This window comes from Carassius gibelio, chromosome A2, assembly GCF_023724105.1.
Source record: "Carassius gibelio isolate Cgi1373 ecotype wild population from Czech Republic chromosome A2, carGib1.2-hapl.c, whole genome shotgun sequence".
NCBI classification, from domain to species: Eukaryota; Metazoa; Chordata; class Actinopteri; order Cypriniformes; family Cyprinidae; genus Carassius; species Carassius gibelio.
In genome coordinates this window covers 11,982,344-12,001,968 of record NC_068372.1, presented here as the reverse complement: position 1 = coordinate 12,001,968, position 19,625 = coordinate 11,982,344, and the positions used below count along the sequence as shown (strand labels likewise).

The following is a 19,625-nucleotide window of genomic DNA, read 5'->3' as shown; positions in this document are numbered from 1 at the left end:
AGAACCAAGGGTTCCCAAACTTTTAAGGGGGTTATTTTAATAATTTCAGCATTTTTTTGTCTTGTGGACTAAATGTTAATATCTTTTATGTACAATATCTTACTCAGGACAGTACTAAATAAAATATAACATGCATTTAGCATGATCTCTCTTATTTTTTGAAAATTACTCGCATTTTCACAGATTCTGCAAAGGGTGCCCAAACTTTCGAGCCGACTGTATATATATATATATATATATATATATATATATATATATATATATATATATATATATATATATATATATATATATGCTGATTAATTAATCTAGTTATGTCAAATTAAAATTGGCTGTGAATTATATATATATATATATATATATATATATATATATATATATTACACATTTGGGCTGGGCAAGTTAACACTTTATTATCACGTTAATGAATTAATTGATTAACACATATAATAATTTTATTGTGCGCTATCACAAATCATCAGTCACAGGAGGGGATGCTCCCCATCAAATTATTAAGCATCAGCATTCACAAATCACTGTCGACTGTTATTTTTAACAGAAAAGAATGCAACAAGCTCGTAATCCATGACTTCATTAATGGGAAATAGGAAGTTTCCGATAGCACGTGAAGACATCAGAGAAGCACTCTCGCTCAACACAGTGGAATGCATTGTTTTGTTAACTTTGTAGTTTATTTTTTAGAGTCGTATAGGACGCGGTAACACACGGCCCTCTCACAATATACTGCTGTACACATCTATCGCTTTTGCAGCTCAGAAATATTCACTCAATCGTGCACCACATATCAGAAGATCTGCGCTCCAGCGCGGTTAGTGCTCATGTGCTTGCCCACCTCTTCCAAACTATCCGGAGATTGCTGAACAGAACGATCACACTAGTCAAATGAACTAGGCTTTGTGGGTTAAGATTGCCTAGTGTGAGCACACCCTAATTATTCTCCCACATCCCACACAGAGGAGCCTCTAGCCGCCCATCAAGTGTTGTCCCACGCCGCATTCTGCTGCGATGGTTCCCACAATCGTGCCGGTCTCTTCTCGGAAGATGCCCGTTATAATGTTATGATTGAGGCTCTGGAGCATAACTTGTTTTTCTATAACAAACTATAAAATATTTTCTATAAAAACGTTAAAGGGTTAGTTCAGCCAAAAAGGAAAATTGTCATTTATAACTCACCCTTATGTCGTTCCAAACCCGTAAGACCTCCATTCATCTTTGGAACACAGTTTAAGATATTTTAAATTTAGTCCGAGAGCCTTCTGTCCCTTCATTGAGAGTGTGTATGGTATACTGTCCATGGCCAGAAAGGTAATACAAAACATCTTCAAAGTAGTCCATGTGACATCATAGGGTCCGTTATAATTTTTTGACGCATGAAAAATACATTTTTGTCCAAAAGTAGCAAAAACTACGACTTTATTAAGCATTATCTTCTCTTCCGGATCTGTTGTGAGCGTGTTCACTGCAGTGTAGTAATATCCATTCACAAACAAATCACTCGATGTAACTGGATCTTTTTGAACCAGTTCACCGAATTGATTCTGAACTGATTCTATGCTTATGTTATGAGCACGGATAAACCGGAGGCTTTAAGCAAGGGCAATCATCGGCAATGACGTCATTACGTCGATCGAAAAAGAACCAGTGAATCATTTTCTTCAGTCGGTTTATTGAATCGAACTGCCAGAAAGAACCGATTCGCGGAAAAGAACCGAACTTCCCATCAATACTGGTGATCCGACAACCGATGCAACCGGATCTTGACTCGAGAATGATCGAGTCACTCGTTCGTTCGTTATCTGGCTCGGCTCGGTGTTCATTTTCAGTTCTTTCTTCACAACAGTTCAGTCAGTGTACTTTTTGAGTACATGAATTACTCCAGGATATTGGTTTTAACTCAGAGGGAGTGTCAGCCACATTAAAAAAGTTAACAGCTTATGTAATTTGGGGATTAATGCTTACTGGAGACGCAAACCATTTCAAACGATTCAGGTCGATTCTGTGAACTGGTTCAAGAAGATCCGGTTACATCTAGTGATTCGTTCGTGAACCGGATATTACTACACTGCATTCAACGCGCTCACAACAGACACGGAAGAGAAGACAATGCTGAATAAAGTCATAGTTTTTTCTATTTTTGGACCAGAATGTATTTTCGATACTTCAAAAAATTCTAACGGACCCTCTGATGTCACATGGACTACTTTGAAGCAGGGCTCTGAACCGGTTCAAGGAACGAAAATGAAAACCGGAAACGAACGAAACGAAATGAACGAAACAACATGTTGCGTTTAGAGTAACCGTGCCTCACTGTGCTGATAAAGCCGATTTTAAGGATGATGTTTTATTTAGATAAAAGTAAAAACACTATATAATAAATAATATTTTAGCATCCAGATACGTCTGGAACATGGAAACATTTGGATTTGTGCGGGATGAGAGATGCAGGCATCAGTTTCAGCTTAAATTAATTTGTTTTTGGATTGACGTTTTTATAGCCTAAACTTGTTTTGTTTTCGAGAGAAACTAATAGCTGTTTTTATAATGTTTTTAAACATTTTGCTCTAGACTACAAGCATTTTAGCCTTCATAATTTTGTAAAGTAATAGGGCTAATAAAATGTAATGGCGCAAGATTTTTTTTCACTTTCAAAACGCAATCTTATATCCTTGTGTTTTTTTTTTTTACAACGCAGCAAATATTTTTTTTATATCTTTAAAGACATCAAAGTTTTTTTTTTAAAGTGTTGATAGATTTTTTTATTTATTTTTTTAATAGCTTACATTTGGCCAAAATCTAGAAAAGATGACTAACCACATTGGGTTATTGACTAACATTAGATCTCTATTTTTTCTTTTTCTTTTTGAGTAAATAAAACGCTGTACTTTATTATTATTATAATAAAAAATAATAATATAATAATATCAGTATACAATAATGTCAGTTTTTTTTTTTAAATTGAGATTTATACATCATCTGAAAGCTGAATAAATAAGCTTTCCATTGATTTATGGTTTATTAGGATCTGACAATATTTGGCTGAGATACGACTATATATATATATACGAATTAAAGGCATCCCCGGGTATTAAGACATGTATAGCTTAATATAATGTAAAAGATGTCTCTTATTGAAATATGTAATGGAAACCTATGAAACATGTAAGTTATTTAAAAAAGTGACATCATTTTAATGTGGGGTGACATTATTTTATGTGCACAGTACATAAAGTAAATAAAATACTGATATGATACCACATTGTGTGGCTTTGAGTTAAATTTTCAGTTGGAGGGCAACAAGAGAAGCAATCTAAGACTTCCCTGATTTCCTAGTGATAAGAAGAGGATAAATGAATGGGAAGATGCATTTGGACAAACAGTCTTCCTATAAAGACCCGCTTTTTTTCCTCTCCACTTCAGCCCTGATGCCTTTGAGGTTTTTAGTTGACCTCATCTACTGTAACAGGGTGAAATGCTCTTTCATGCATACTGAGTTTTTTATACTGTTAAAGAGTTGGATTCCCATGCTAAACATGGACAAAGTTTCAAATATTAAGTTGTACGTTTGAAGGAGTATTTTTGGAACAAAAATACTCCTTCCGTTTTGTCACAAGTTTCGGAAAGTTTTTTTCGAGTATGGGTCTGTGTGACGTTAGATGGAGCGGAATTTCCTTATATGGGTCCAAAGGGCACTTCTCCCGGAAGAGCGCGCTCGCTCCCGTATAGCAGTGCAGAGACATTCACTGATCAGAGCTAGAGCGAAATGTCACAAAAGAAGTGTGTTTTTGGTTGCGAGGGCAAGACAACCCTGCACAGATTACCAAAAAAAAAAAAAAAACATTAAGGGACCAGTGAACGGAGTTTATTTTTAAAGAGCATCGACGGAATTGTGCAAGTTTTTTGTTTGTTCCCTGCATTTCGAAGATGCTTGTTTTACAAACAAGGCCCAGTTTGACGCCGAATTTGCATATTGTTTATTTCTTAAGGATGATGCAATCCCAACGAAAAAGGGTCACGATCGTGCGTTGGAACCGCAGGCGGTGAGTAAAACTGCTTAAAATATCTCTGTCTCCTTGTTAGTGCGTCCGCCTCACATGCCGGAGACCCGGGTTCGAGCCCCGCTCGGAGCGAGTGCGAGGAGCGTCAGAAAGAACCCGGGAGAGAGGGGTTACATAACATGTACATGCTCTCGTTCAGTTTCAGCCTCGGGATCTGATTCTGGATCATAAATAAACAGCTGAATCTGACTGTTAGCCATGGTTTGTTTTGGATGATGGTTTTTTTCCTCACGGTAATGTCACAACTTCCAAACGCTCTCAACGCAAAAGCCTACACGCGCTTGTGATTCTTTAGCTCTGCCCACACGTCACGCCTCCAGAATATTTTTTTCTCTTATAAATATAATAAAACAAAAGACTTTTTGGAGATATGAAGGATGCAGTACTACTCTATAGGTACTCAAGATTAACAGGATATTGAGTGAAAATGAGCATTTCACCCCCCCTTTAAAGGGATACTCCACCGTGTTTTCATATTAAACTATGTTTTTCCCTTAACTAAGACGAGTTGATACATACCTCTCTCGTCTCAGTGCATGCACTCAATTGCTTTGGCGCACGGTGACACTTTGAAAGCACTTAGCTTAGCCCATTCATTCAATATGGGCCAAGCAGAGAAGCTTCAGCTAGTTGTGTGGTTACTGGGCCAAGACGAAGTGCTTACAAGCACTTGCCATGGTATTCCGCCACACAATATAGTTATCCACTTTACGCGCTTAGAAAAGCGCAACGTTTTGTTTTGTGTTACCATCCTAGGTCGAGTTACACTACGCGAGTAACTGTATTTAAATAGGGAAAACGTGGAGGTGTTTGGTAGCTTCTCTGCTTGGCCCATATTGAATGAATGGGCTAAGCTAAGTGCTTTCAAAGTGTCACCGTGCGCCAAAGCGATTGAGTGCATGCACTGAGACGAGAGAGGTATGTATCAACTCGTCTTAGGTAAGGGAAAAACATAGTTTAATATGAAAACACGGTGGAGTATCCCTTTAAGGACGTCATTTGCGTTATATTAAGCTATATAAGTCTTAATACCCAGGGATCGCTTTAAGACTAGTTTTGTGGTCCAGGGTTACAAATCTTATTACACTTTTGTTCATATAGCAGTACTTTTAAATGAAAAAAGTGCATAATACACTACTTTTGAATACATTATTAATTTAATGCATAATAATGCGATCATGCGATTAATCGCGATTAAAACATTTTATCGTTGCCCAGCACTTACAAAAATACAAAAAATATGTTTGGATTTAAAAGGTAGTTAACAATAAACATCAGCGAAACTCTAAGAATTCACCATTTTTTTTATAATAGTGCTTTGATTGTAATGTCATCTATATGACAATAGTAGGCCCAGGATCTGCTGGTGCCCTTGGTGAGATTTTTAGATTTGCTGAATTAAAACAACATTACTTATTATTATTATTATTATTATTATTATTATTATTATTATTATTATTATTATTATTATTATTATTATCCTTCTAACGAGTAGGGCTGGGCTAAATAAATAAAATAGATTTTTTGATTTATAGTTTTTTTTTATTACACCAATTCGATATCGATTCTCAAAAGCTACGAATCTAGCATCAAAATATATTACCATTTAGCAGTCTTAAGGCTTAATGCTACTACTGCTAATACATATTAATAAATATTTTAAGCAATAATCAAATTTGTTTTCTTTTTTTATTTTAACAGTAAACCTCTGTTGTGCAGCACTTTGTTTGGCAAAAAATAAAAGGGTTTAATTTTCATTTGATCAGGATAAATTAAATTAATGTTTTATGCCTTCATCTGATTACCATAAAAATAAGAACATTTGATATGGCCCTATTATTGTTCAAAAAAAGGACCCTATACAGAAAAGGAATATGCTTAAAATACAGGCCTGTGGGTATTATTATTTTTTATTATTATTATTATTAATTCACCATGTGTAAACTGATGTTTACGGTTCATTTTTTTAAATTTTTTTTTTGAAATATCATAGGATTTGTATTTAAACTATATTCACTGAAAGTAGTAAAAAAAATTGAGAATTGAATCGAGAGCTTGAGAATCAAAATCTAATCAAATTCATAAGGACAGTCACTTGCCTTGTTTCTGTATGAATCAGCCATTTGAATTGATCAGTTGAATGAATGAATGAATAAATGACTCCCTTATTAAAATTAGATTTGCCCCCACCTACTGGTGGTTTAGTCATGTTTAAAAGTATCATTGCATTTTTTCAATATTTATTTGTACATGTATGTTTAAAAGAAATATACATGTAAAACAAAAAAATATATACATGTTAAAAAATATACATGTTAATCTTATAAAATTATTTATGTATTTGAAATTTTGCTATGTAAATGCATTTATGGTACCTCAGCTTTATGCTATGTAAATGCATTTATGGCACCTCAGCTTTATCAAACTGCCTGAGTAAATGCATCTGATGCCACTTGAGATGCAGCTTCTGTTTCCTTGGCAGTGGAAATATAGAATTTGTTAAAGGGGTCATATAATGCGATTTCAAATCTTCCTTTCTCTTTGGAGTGTTACAAGCTATTGGTGCATGAAGAAGATCTGTAAAATTGCAAAGACTAAAGTCTCGTATCCAAAGAGATATTCTGTATCAAAGTTAAGACTCTGCCATGCCTCCCTAAAACGGCTCATTTAGACATGCCTATGTCACTATTTGGAAATATTTGCGTAATGCCACCCAAATGTTCACACAAAGAAAGAAGGTGTGGTTTCATTAAATGCAGTTAGTGCTGAAGCATCAATGTCAGGGACATGCTGTGTGTATCTAGGCGAAAGCAAAATCGCTTTATTTGGCCTTCCGAAAGTAGATGCAATTTTACAAAAAAATTATCATTTATAAATGTAGTGGGAAATTACATCTGTTTTGTTAAATACAGCAACTCATTTTAAGTTAACTATATCTTCGTCTTTCTAGTCACACTTTATTTTGAGAGTTGTTCAAGCGAGATAAAATGTATAACTTATTATAATAAATTTATAATTTATAACTTTAACAACCTGTGTGTGTGTATATGTATACGTGTGTGTGTGTGTGTGTGTGTGTGTGTGTGTACATATTTACACACACACACATACACACATATTTATATACACATTATATGTTTAATAAATAAGTGCAGCCTTAGTTAGCATAACTTAACTTTCTTTCAAAAACTGGAAAAAAGTCTTACTAACCCAAAATTTTTAAATGCTTGTACATATGCAGTCAGATTACTCCGATCTCTTTGGTTGGTGTGCTTTCATCACCAGGCAAAACATAAAATATTCAACACACTCATAACACAAAATTGAAAGCAAAAGTTGATTCCAGGTGCGAATAGCTGTATTTGAAGCAGTTGTTTCTTTTCATAATTTTGAATGTCACACTTGGTGTGAAAAGGTCTAAAGATATTGTACATGGGTCATTTTCAGGAACCTTTTGCCCCAATCTTATTTAACAAGGTTATTACTGAGCTTTAAAGAAATCAAATTTTCAGGCCGAACGCACTGGGGTCATAACCACCAAAGACAGTGAATTCCATTCATTTAAAATGAGGATTTTTGTGCTTTTTACCAATATAATTTTTTTTTTCACAACAGAGTTAAATTTGATAATGGTGCACAATTAATGCACATCTCGTCAGTAAAGACGGTTATCTAATCAGCTGATCATGCACTGATTAGAGAACCGGCTTTACTGACGAGATGCACATTAATCATTGGCCGATATATATCGTGCACCCCTAAAATTTGAACTTAAAGTCTCCTAGAGAAACCTATTAAAAATCTGATAATTTTTCAAAGAATTTTTTTTTATTTGACATCAAAGATTTAACAGACAGTTCTAAAAGCATTTTTTTAAACTACTTGGTTAACATATGATTTTTTATTTTAAGTAAATCCATTATAATATAACAATGATTAGCAGGGATATACAAGTTGCCTGATGTTCATATATACAATTTACAATTTTTTAAAAAAGTATAAACAGTCATTGTGACGCATCCAATACCAGTAACCACATCTTAGCCTTCATAACTCGGAATGAGTGTCTTTATGCATAGGGCAGAATGTGTTGTTATAAATGTGTTCTATAAATTAGTTTTCACCCTTCATTTTACAAAGACTTGCAGAACATATACTGTAAATCACAGTGATTTGCAGGATGTCAATGTCACACTGCTAAACCAAATTAGACCTGCCAGACCTCAAAGAGACATTGGGCTGCAATCATGAAACTTAAATATGTGAGTAAGTTCATAGAAAAATTTACCTTTCCGATATCTGTCCTCCTGATCATGATGCATTGCAAACCACAGATTTGATAGCTTAACATGCAGATCCTACTGGTGCTTATAACTGACTAGTAATCTAATATATATATTCTGCTTGTGTGTAATGAATAAGGCCTGTTTTTATTTTTGTTTATTATATTCCCCAACCCCCCTGCAATTCCGCTTTACATCCCTGTGAAGTTTTAAACAAAGACTTGGGACACCATCTGAAAGGGTTGGCCTCACAGGTTTCTAAGAGTTTGTTTGCTGGGGATGATTTACTGAGATTACACATCTCTACTGCTGCAGAGCCCCTCAGCAAGACAGTGAAGACATACTGTACTTGGAGGGTCTGTGAAGCGAATGACCAACTGCAAGTTACTGTGAATAATAGCATCTGCTAAATGTTCAGTTTGGTTTCAGCAGTGGTCACTTTCTAACCAGTTCCTCCTCCTCTCTATTCTGCAGCGTCTGTATGGAGAAAGATTCTTCCTTTCCATGTCTTTGTCAAATGATATGCAATACTGTCCTCGCTGATGCTAATAACAATGTAGTAGCTGAACTATTGTCATATGTTTTGATTCACATTTACCCATTCATCAATCTTTTATCTAAGCCCATTACTTCAGTCTGCCTGGTAAAAAGTTTTTATTTTATTTATATATATATATATATATATATATATATATATATATATATATATATATATATATATATATATATATATTTTTTTTTTTTTTTTTTTTTATTATTTTTTTTTTTTTTCAAATGTCTGTTTGTTTCTTATCATCGTAAGCATGCAAAAAAAAAAAAAAAAATGTTGCAGGCATAATGTATGCATAGCAGTCTGTTTTGGTTTGGTGATTTTTTTTTTCCCGTTTTCTACCACTCACTCTTATGTTTACACTCTTTCTATCTCTGTCCCTCACTCCCTCCCTCTCTCTCTCTCTCTCTCTCTCGTTTATTAAAAGGCTTACCTTCATTGACACCTCATAGACACCTATGGTCTAATGAGCCTGCATAGGTGGACAGCTGCATCAACACATTTTCCCAGCTGAACCATAGAATGTCTTGGCTGGTTTGATCTAATATCACTGCTGCTTCTAAATAAACTAAAATCTTTTAGATGATGACATGATGACTGAGATCTGTATGAATGTTAACATATTAACATCTTTAGTCGTCTCAAAATGCACTAGAGATGCATTTTGGCAGGATGAAGGCATATCAAGAGACAATCTACATTTACTTTTTATTTGACTGATGATGTTCCGAATTAATGCTCATTGTAACTTTTTGTTTTTCCACAGTGTTTGATAAGCAAGGATTCTTGCTGAATCTGGAAACAAAGATGTAAGTATACTGTGTAATACAACTAATTTCTTATACATTTCATCGATAGAGAGAAACAATTACTTGAAATCAAAAAGTTTATAAAAAGTTATTACAGTGATCAAAAGCAAACTGTCTTTTACATTCATTGTAATGTTTTTTTTTCTTTTTCTTAAAAGTATATTAATAGAAATATATTTATGACTTTGATTAACCTTTTTTTTTTTTACCACACTATCTCTATGCTTTCTCTAGTTACGTTAATTTGTCTTCAACAAGGATTTTTTTTTTTTTGTTTTCACTGAATTTTTAAGCAGACATTACTGTAGTCATCAGTCACACGATCCTACAGAAATGCAGATTTCCTGCAGAAGAAAAGTTGATCAATGTTGAAAACAGTTGTACTGCTTAATATTATAGTGGAATCTGTGACACTTTATCCTTTTTTCACATTTACTGCCCCTTTTAATCAATTTAATGTGACTTTACTGAATAAAAGTATTAATTTCTAAAAAACAAACAAACAAAAAAAAAATAAAAAATAAAAACCACCTTAAATGTTTGAATGGTAGTGCTGTAAGAATAAGTTGTAAAGACAGTGCCATCAGTGTCTGTTCCAGAGTCCAAGTGTGAGGTGTTTATGTGTGATGTATTATAGGTCTGTGTGTGGTTTACATTTCAATTTTAAAGAAACCAAACTTGCAGACTCTCACCTCACCCTAATTCCTCAGTGTTTAGTATGAGAGAAGACATGTCTGTCCACACCATGCACACAAACAATAAGCAAAGCCTTCAACAGGTTTAGATTTCACTGACGCTGTGAGCAAAAACTGTCTGTGTGGTGCACTTCATCATTCAGCTGGCCTCGATCCACCATCCTCACTGCTGCTTAAAGATTCAGATCTGTCACTACAACAAAATATGACATTGTCCCATTGGGCAAACCAATTCATCAAAATGAAGGCTTCAGCAAATAAGTGTTTTGTGGCTTTTATTTTAACCATTGAAAAGGTACTTGGGGTATGGCAATAGGGCTTTTCGCAGCCCTTTAGTTCCAGAACAAAATGTACAATACTAAAGTACTAGGACAATTTTGCACCAACTATTTCCCAGTACAATTTAAAAGGGTTGCATTCGCACCGACAGTGTGTTCTAGGACGTGACGTAAGCTGGTCAACAGCAATGTAATTTGTACGCGGCGCTCAACAATGTTACAAAGAACTACGTTAACAACAGGAGGATGGAAGACGCTGTGTTGTTGTTGTGTCTCGTGGGTTTCACAATAATGGACATGGAATGTTGACGCATATGTAAAGCTATTGAAAGAACGGAAAAAAGGAATCTCCAAAGACAACTGGCAGTGCTATTTTTTCTTCAAGTGCCTGCACTTCAGCGTCTGCCCATTTATCACTGTTCATTAAACTTGCGAAATAAGTTGACACAGTGTTTACAGTGTGATTACATAGCGTTTTAAAACATGCTGGGTGAGGGCGTTTTCAAACACATCTGGCCAATCAATGTCTACTTCCCTCACAGATAGTACCAGTTGTGCTGGTTAGACCCTGGTCCGGAGTAGGAGCTAATTTGGTTCTCAAAAAAGGCAGTTTGGTACTAAAATCGCACCCAGTTCCGGCGGTGTGAAAACTCCCAAAAGTGGGTAGTTCCACAATTAGTTCTGGTACTATGAAAAAGTTCCTGTGGTGTGAAAGGACCTAATATGTGATTTGGTGCTGAAACCTGGGGCTTTAGCTTTCTAATCAACTTACATTATATATATATATATATATATATATATATATATATATATATATATATATATATATTAGTTACAACTTTTTGTTAATTATTCACTACCGTTCAAAGGTTTGGGGTTTGGTAAGATTTAATTTTATTTTTATGATTTTGAAATAAGTCACTTATGTTCACTGAGGTTGCATCTGAGGTTTTATTTGATCAAAATACAGTAATGTGAAAAATATATAAGTTATATTTCATTCATTTTATATATTTTTACTAGTATTAGTTATATTTTCATATATTTTAAAATGTATTTTATTCCTGTGATGGAAAAACTGCATCTTTAGACATCATTACTCCAGTCTTAATGTTGCATAATCCATTAAAATATGATGATTTGCTGCTAAAGAAACATTTCGTTTTATTATCATTGTTGAAAACAGTTGAGTTGCTTAATATATTCTGTGAAAACTGACACAATTTTTTTTTTTTGATAGAAAGTTTAAAATATATTTATTATACAATAAAGTAGTTATTACACTCACCTGAAGGATTATTAGGAACACCATACTAATACTGTGTTTGACTCCCTTTCGCCTTCGGAACTGCCTTAATTCTACATGGCATTGATTCAACAAGGTGCTGAAAGCATTCTTTAGAAATGTTGGCCCATATTGATAGGATAGCATCTTGCAGTTGATGGAGATTTGTGGGATTTACATCCAGGGCACGAAGCTCCCGTTCCACCACATCCCAAAGATGCTCTATTGGGTTGAGATCTGGTGACTGTGGGTGCCATTTTAGTAGATTGAACTCATTGTCATGTTCAAGAAACCAGTTTGAAATGATTCGAGCTTTGTGACATGGTGCATTATCCTGCTTGAAGTAGCCATCAGAGGATGGGTACATGGTGATCATAAAGGGATGGACATGGTCAGAAACAATGCTCAGGTAGGCCGTGGCATTTAAACGATGACCAATAAGGGGCCTAAAGTGTGCCAAGAAAACATCCCCCGCACCATTACACCACCACCACCAGCCTACACAGTGGTAACAAGGCATTATGGATCCATGTTCTCATTCGGTTTACGCCAAATTCTGACTTAACCATCTAAATGTCTCAACTGGAATCGAGACCCATCACACCAGGCAACATTTTTCCAGTCTTCAACTGTCCAATTTTGGTGAGCTCGTGCAAATTGTAGCCTCTTTTTCCTATTTGTAGTGGAGATGAGTGGTACCCGGTGGGGTCTTCTGCTGTTGTAGCCCATCTGCCTCAAGGTTGTGCGTGTTGTGGCTTCACAAATGCTTTGCTGCATACCTTGGTTGTAACAAGTGGTTATTTCAGTCAAAGTTGCTCTTCTATCAGCTTGAATCAGTCGGCCCATTCTCCTCTGACCTCTAGCATCAACAAGGCATTTTCGCCCACAGGACTGCCACATACTGGATGTTTTTCCCTTTTCACACCATTCTTTGTAAACCCTAGTAATGGTTGTGCATGAAAATCCCAGTAACTGAGCAGATTGTGAAATACTCAGACCGGCCCGTCTGGCACCAACAACCATGCCACGCTCAAAATTGCTTAAATCACCTTTCTTTCCCATTCTGACATTCAGTTTGGAGTTCAGGAGATTGTCTTGACCAGGACCACACCCCTAAATGCATTGAAGCAACTGCCAAGTGATTGGTTGATTAGATAATTGCATTAATGAGAAATTGAACAGGTGTCCCTAATAATCCTTTAGGTGAGTGTATATATATATATATATATATATATATATATATATATATATACACACACACATATACACACACACAAATAATAAAATACTTTTTTTTTTCTTTTCTTTTTTAGGACCTGATCACTGGTTGAAACTGTTTTTTATCCATTTATAATTTGACCCTCATTAAAATAAACGAATGAATAGATAAATAAAATAAAATGTAAAGTATAACCACAGCATTCTAAACATTACACAGTTTATATGGCATAACTTTCAACAAACTCTTCTGTCATGAATAACCAGATGTTTATTCATCTAGAAAAGTAGGCAACTTCATAGAATAATAAACAGCTTTTATGGAGTATTTCATCCAAGGACTTCACATTTCTTCTTTTAAAGAGCCCAGAACTCTGGTTGTGTTAGTTCCATTGTAAGTGTGTAACCAAAATCAACTGATGGGCAAGTAAAAAAGAAAAATGTGCTGTGAACATGTCAAAAATGTTGTATTTTAAAGTGTGTTTTGAGCTTGGAACATCCTTTCAGAACCAAAGTATGAAATAAACACACTCACTGTTTGTGCAGCCAGCAAAATTAGTTGCATTCCTATTGTTTGACTATTTCATTTATTTAACACATCGGCGATAAATGGGGATTTTCAAAAGTAATCCATCACATCCTGCTCTAGATGTCATCCATCATGTGCCAGGCTAGATGAAAACAATGTACCCCAGATTCACCATTACCTTTTAGCATATTTATGCTGTGTAATATTCCACTCAGGTTTAACATTTACAACCCTGTCTAATTAAAATGAATGCCTTCTCTTTCTTCTAACTGTCTACAGACCTCCGGAGTTGGTGTACAAGTACGGAAACCTCAGTGACGGAGCCTGTAAACCTGGTTATGCAGCTGCCAAAATGAGTGCTATCTATCCAAAGTATGAACAAAATCTCTTTATGAATTTATTACAAGATCTTGAAATTATTAGATAAGCTTAAAGAGATTTTAGAAAACATTCTTACTGTTGAGGTCTGTTGCAGAATTTGTGTATTGCAAGATGTTGTATTTTTAGAAAAGGTATTCAAAGGAAGGATATTTGAAGATTGCAGATGTGATGGAAGCTTGGTTGGAAAAATACAAAGTCTTTGACTGAATCTTGTGCCTTTTTATTTTCATCTGTTCAGCTTTTGTTCTGCAAGGCTTTGTGATATTGAGCTCTTTTGTCAACTACAGAATGAAGTACAAACTCTGTGAATTGACAACCACTTTGTTAAAGATTTACCGCTTTAGCTCTGATTTACCAAGTTCCTCATATGTTCCACTCTGCCTGGTTTTGCCCATCACTGTTCAAGAGACACTATGTCACTTCTCAGCTACGAAGCCCGAGGCCAGTCTCATAAAACTCTGACTGAACAGTAAGCTGCTCCTCTGATCCTTTTAAGTCCTTGTTAATTTGTGACCTACCACAACAAACAACCACTTCCAGCTCCACAATGTGCCTGTTGTAACTCTTTTTGGAAGTGGACAGTAATTCTGTCTTTGCGGTTGAGAGGAGAAAGCCCTGTAAAGCAGCCTCTGTGGAGGACCGAATGAGTCAACTTCTTCAGTTTGACTAAATCCTCAGAACGCTCCACAACCCTCAGTGATGTCACACAACACTCTGCAACCTTTGGTGATGTCACAGGCTTTTGATGGAGCGTTCCGTCTTTGTTAGCATCCGTATTCCATTGTTCTCTCATCTTTAGGATATGACTCCGGCTGTCTATTGTTAGCATAAGTGATTTTTCCACTACAGCATGCCTGGCTATGATAAACATTAAGCATCACGGTTTGGTTTGTTCATGGATATTTCTGTCATCGCTATAAGATTGTTTAGAAATGGCTTTTCCACCAATCAAGCAAGATTATTTTGGAAAGGATTTGAGCAGCTATCACAAAACAGCAACTATCACACAATAGCAGCAGCAACATTAAGTCCAAAGTCAAATGGTTGCCCTGGATTGGTTTGAACAAAAACTGGCTACACAAAAATATGAATTTTATTAAAATTCCTTTTTGAAGAAGAGATTATAAAGACATTTTGACAACAAGAATTACAAGTTTACATTGCAGAAGATGTTTGTTTGGTGTGTACTTATCACTCTAGAATCAGCACAAACATCAGAAGACCCATAAAGCAGAACAATGACTAAATTGGTGCCTGAAACTTTTTAACAGGTCCCCAATTAATGGCATATGTTTTAACAGTGTCTACAATGTGCCTCTAGTTAACACGTGTGATGGATCAATGTTCATGGGGTCTTTGTTTGTCTTTTGGGGTCAAAAGGCACTTCTGCCTCATCATTACAACACAAATATTTGAGCATTTTTATTCAGTGATAAATTATTTTTAATGATGTTTAGGATATATTGATTCAGTTTAGATATTTCCAGAATCATGAACTAAATAACAGTTGAAACGTTTTATGTCATTTTTGAATGTATAAAATGGAGATAGGTATTGAACATGTTAGAAGAATAAAAAAATTGGAGCCAATAATTATTTGCAGTAGGTTTCCGTTTATTTACATTAGTTTCAATGTACAGCAAATAATTATTTATGAATCAACAATATACTGTTTTTCTTTAAGCCATGTTGATTAATACAGGAAATTTATATGATAACAATAATACAATGTTATAACATAAAACTTTTTTTCTTTTTAATTTAAATCTGCAAGTATATATAGAAATTAACATGAGATTAATAAATGCTGTAAATAAAAAGTTAGTGGATGATACCTAATGCATTAACTAATGTAAGCAAAATGAATTTTATTGTAAAGTGTTTCCACGGAGTGAATTATCATTAGTTTAGCATTTGGAAATTGATTTAGCATCTATAAGGACAGAATTGTATCGTCATATTGGGATAAAGAACTTTAAGACTCAAATTTAACAATGTCAAAGAGTATAATTTTATTTGTATCCATGCACTTTCATAATAAACAATTTTGTTGAATAGACAGATATGGATTTGAAAGTTTAATGTGCAAAACTACATAAAATTAGTGTTTTAATGTTTTTACATTTTTAAGTACACTGCAACAAAAACTAGCAACTCATTGTCAACCTCAATAATCGTTTGTTGCATAAAGTAGAGATGGTCCTATCAGTTAATGCCTACTCGGCATGTTCATTATGTGGTCATTTGGGCAATCATTTGTCTCTTCTTTTAGGAGTTACATTTTATTAGGGGAACCCTAAGGAAACTACCTGAAGCCACCCTCTATTAGTTCACCCCTGGAATCCACTTTTTATTTTCAACATCTCCACTCCTGTCCCAAAATTGTTTGTATTGGACTTAAATCAAATGTCTTTGTTGAACTTGAGCGGGCGGTTATGAAAATACAGCCCCTAGTGAGAGATAGCCATGCGGAAATAAGCACAATGTGCACAGGCCTCCTGTTCAAGACCCCTTTACATCTTTAGGCCTAAAGGTTTATCTTAGTTATTTATATAGTGAGTTAGTACGCACCCCATGAGCCAAAAGTTAATTAATTACAGTTTGGTTTGGCACGATCTTGCTTTGTCTGTTTTTTTTTTTTTGTTTGTTTGTTTTTTTTTTTTTTTGAAGAAATAAGGAGAGAATCCGATGCATTTATTTATAAAAAAATATTCCTGGCATTGTCGGGCATCCCCTGGCCTTAAGCGATTTAGTTCATGAAATAGAAACACTTTTTATCAGAGTATGTTAAACAGTTGCCAATAACGATCCCATTCATTTCCGCATCTTATTTTCTGGCGCTGCTCTTTGACATCTTCTTCAGTTGACATCTTCTTTATCCTCACTTTCCCCACATATTGGACATTGCTGTAAGTTTAAGTGGTTTAAAAGCAACTGGAGTCCTATATAACTAAAAAGACTGTAAACTTGCGCCACTCTGTACTTTGGAAAGGATTGTTGGGAAAGGGGTTCTGCTGCTTTTCTTTTTTTTATGCTTTAATGCTTTTTTTTTTTTTTTTTTTTTTCAGGACCTGTATTTTAAATGACCCATGTGTTCTCTTTACTGACCCATGATTAGTCTTTTAAGTTTTCTTAAGGGGGGCTAATTTTTTTCAAACCCTCTATATGTCTCGGCAAGCTCTCCTTGTTAGTCATCCCCCCACCCCAAAACAATCTATTGCAACTTTCTAACTTTAATGTAAAAGACATGAGAGCGAAAAAAGAAAATAAAAATAAAAATGATCTAATATCCTTATGTATGTAAATGAATAATGAGCCTGTTGAGTTGGAAGGGTCATAAAAACAGACATCCATCGTGTGGCCACACTTACAGAAGCAGAAGAGAGGTGTGTTTGTGGGAAATGCATCTGCTGTCTGTGACTTTCTCGGTTCTTATACAGTTAAATCACTCAATGACTCCTGAAAGGGATCTAGTTTTTGAAAAATATCTTTGTTTGATGGTTTCTGAAAGTTCACACTACATACTGAAATCTTTGAGCGGCTCAATGTTCCACTTTGATTGCAGGTGGAGTAGATCAGAAATGAGAGCGAGGATCGGAGGGTCAGAGCCACAGGCATTCATCGTTGCGTTTGCACATCTAGCCTTAAGAGAGGAGTGTGCTGGGAAATGACCTCTGGGTAGGGTATCCCATGACTCCTCTTGAGAGGGGGAACGGAGGCCTGAGATTGTGATTGATTGGTGCTGGTTCAGCCACACTTTTTTAAACTTTAAGCACAGGTCAAAGCAAAGACTAAGTGAGACCTCGCACTGACAAAAGCCCCACCTCTTAATGTCCGGGAAGTGAATGTGTTATTTGGCTATATTTTATTAGCCCTGTTGATATGGAATTGACATGTTGCTATGGAGACGTTTTTGATACTGTGCAGAATTTGCTGAATGAAAAATATAATTGAAAATATATTTTAGATGAAAAATATAGGTTTTAATCTGAATGTTAGTTGTATTATATTAATTATATTGTGTTTACCATGCTTTTGCAGGTTTAGTAAGCCAGCTTCCATGTTTCTGGACCGGAACTTTAAGCGGCTTTCAAAAGTTACAAACTATTTACCTCCATTTGGATTCAAAACACAAGGTATGTATTATTTTTTAAATGAATGTATAGTAGACTTCGCCTCTAAACAACAATGTTGTCCAAATGCTTTCTTGTTTCCATAAATGAATAGACCAGTTCTTTTAATGAATACTTCCAAATAATAAGTGACCTGTTCAAATCAGTCTCTAGCACTTTAGAGGATTTATTTTTTAAGTCCTGCTATCACAAGAAGGTCTGCAATAAAAAAATAAAAAAATAAATAATAATAATAAAAAAGTGTGTGTGTGTGTGTGTGTGTGTGTGTATATGTATACAGTATTGTTCAAAATAATAGCAGTACAATGTGACTAACCAGAATAATCAAGGTTTTTTGTATATTTTTTTATTGCTACGTGGCAAACAAGTTACCAGTAGGTTCAGTAGATTCTCAGAAAACAAATGAGACCCAGCATTCATGATATGCACGCTCTTAAGGCTGTGCAATTGGGCAATTAGTTGAATTAGTTGAAAGGGGTGTGTTCAAAAAAATAGCAGTGTGGCATTCAATCACTGAGGTCATCAATTTTGTGAAGAAACAGGTGTGAATCAGGTGGCCCCTATTTAAGGATGAAGCCAACACTTGTTGAACATGCATTTGAAAGCTGAGGAAAATGGGTCGTTCAAGACATTGTTCAGAAGAACAGCGTACTTTGATTAAAAAGTTGATTAGAGAGGGGAAAACCTATAAAGAGGTGCAAAAAATGATAGTCTGTTCAGCTAAAATGATCTCCAATGCCTTAAAATGGAGAGCAAAACCAGAGAGACATGGAAGAAAACGGAAGACAACCATCAAAATGGATAGAAGAATAACCAGAATGGCAAAGGCTCAGCCAATGATCACCTCCAGGATGATCAAAGACAGTCTGGAGTTACCTGTAAGTACTGTGACAGTTAGAAGACGTCTGTGTGAAGCTAATCTATTTTCAAGAATCCCCCGCAAAGTCCCTCTGTTAAAAAAAAGGCATGTGCAGAAGAGGTTACAATTTGCCAAAGAACACATCAACTGGCCTAAAGGGAAATGGAGGAACATTTTGTGGACTGATGAGAGTAAAATTGTTCTTTTTGGGTCCAAGGGCCACAGGCAGTTTGTGAGACGACCCCCAAACTCTGAATTCAAGCCACAGTACACAGTGAAGCATGGAGGTGCAAGGATCATGATATGGGCATGTTTCTCCTACTATGGTGTTGGGCCTATTTATCGCATACCAGGGATCATGGATCAGTTTGCATATGTTAAAATACTTGAAGAGGTCATGTTGCCCTATGCTGAAGAGGACACGCCCTTGAAATGGTTGTTTCAACAAGACAATGACCCAAAACACACTAGTAAACGGGCAAAGTCTTGGTTCCAAACCAACAAAATGAATGTTATGGAGTGGCCAGCC

At 35.4% G+C, this 19,625-nt stretch overlaps 1 protein-coding gene across 5 annotated transcripts in view; it reads left to right on the top strand.

The window, feature by feature from the left end:
* Positions 1-19,625, top strand: part of LOC128026497 (CMP-N-acetylneuraminate-beta-1,4-galactoside alpha-2,3-sialyltransferase) — an 82,653-nt gene that overhangs the window by 21,640 nt on the left and 41,388 nt on the right. For all 5 annotated transcript variants that reach the window (XM_052613736.1, XM_052613744.1, XM_052613726.1 and 2 more), the window contains 3 exons: positions 9,676-9,718; positions 14,003-14,095; positions 18,146-18,240. In XM_052613736.1, coding sequence (XP_052469696.1) covers positions 9,676-9,718; positions 14,003-14,095; positions 18,146-18,240 — 231 coding nt within the window. The remainder of the gene's footprint in view (positions 1-9,675; positions 9,719-14,002; positions 14,096-18,145; positions 18,241-19,625) is intronic.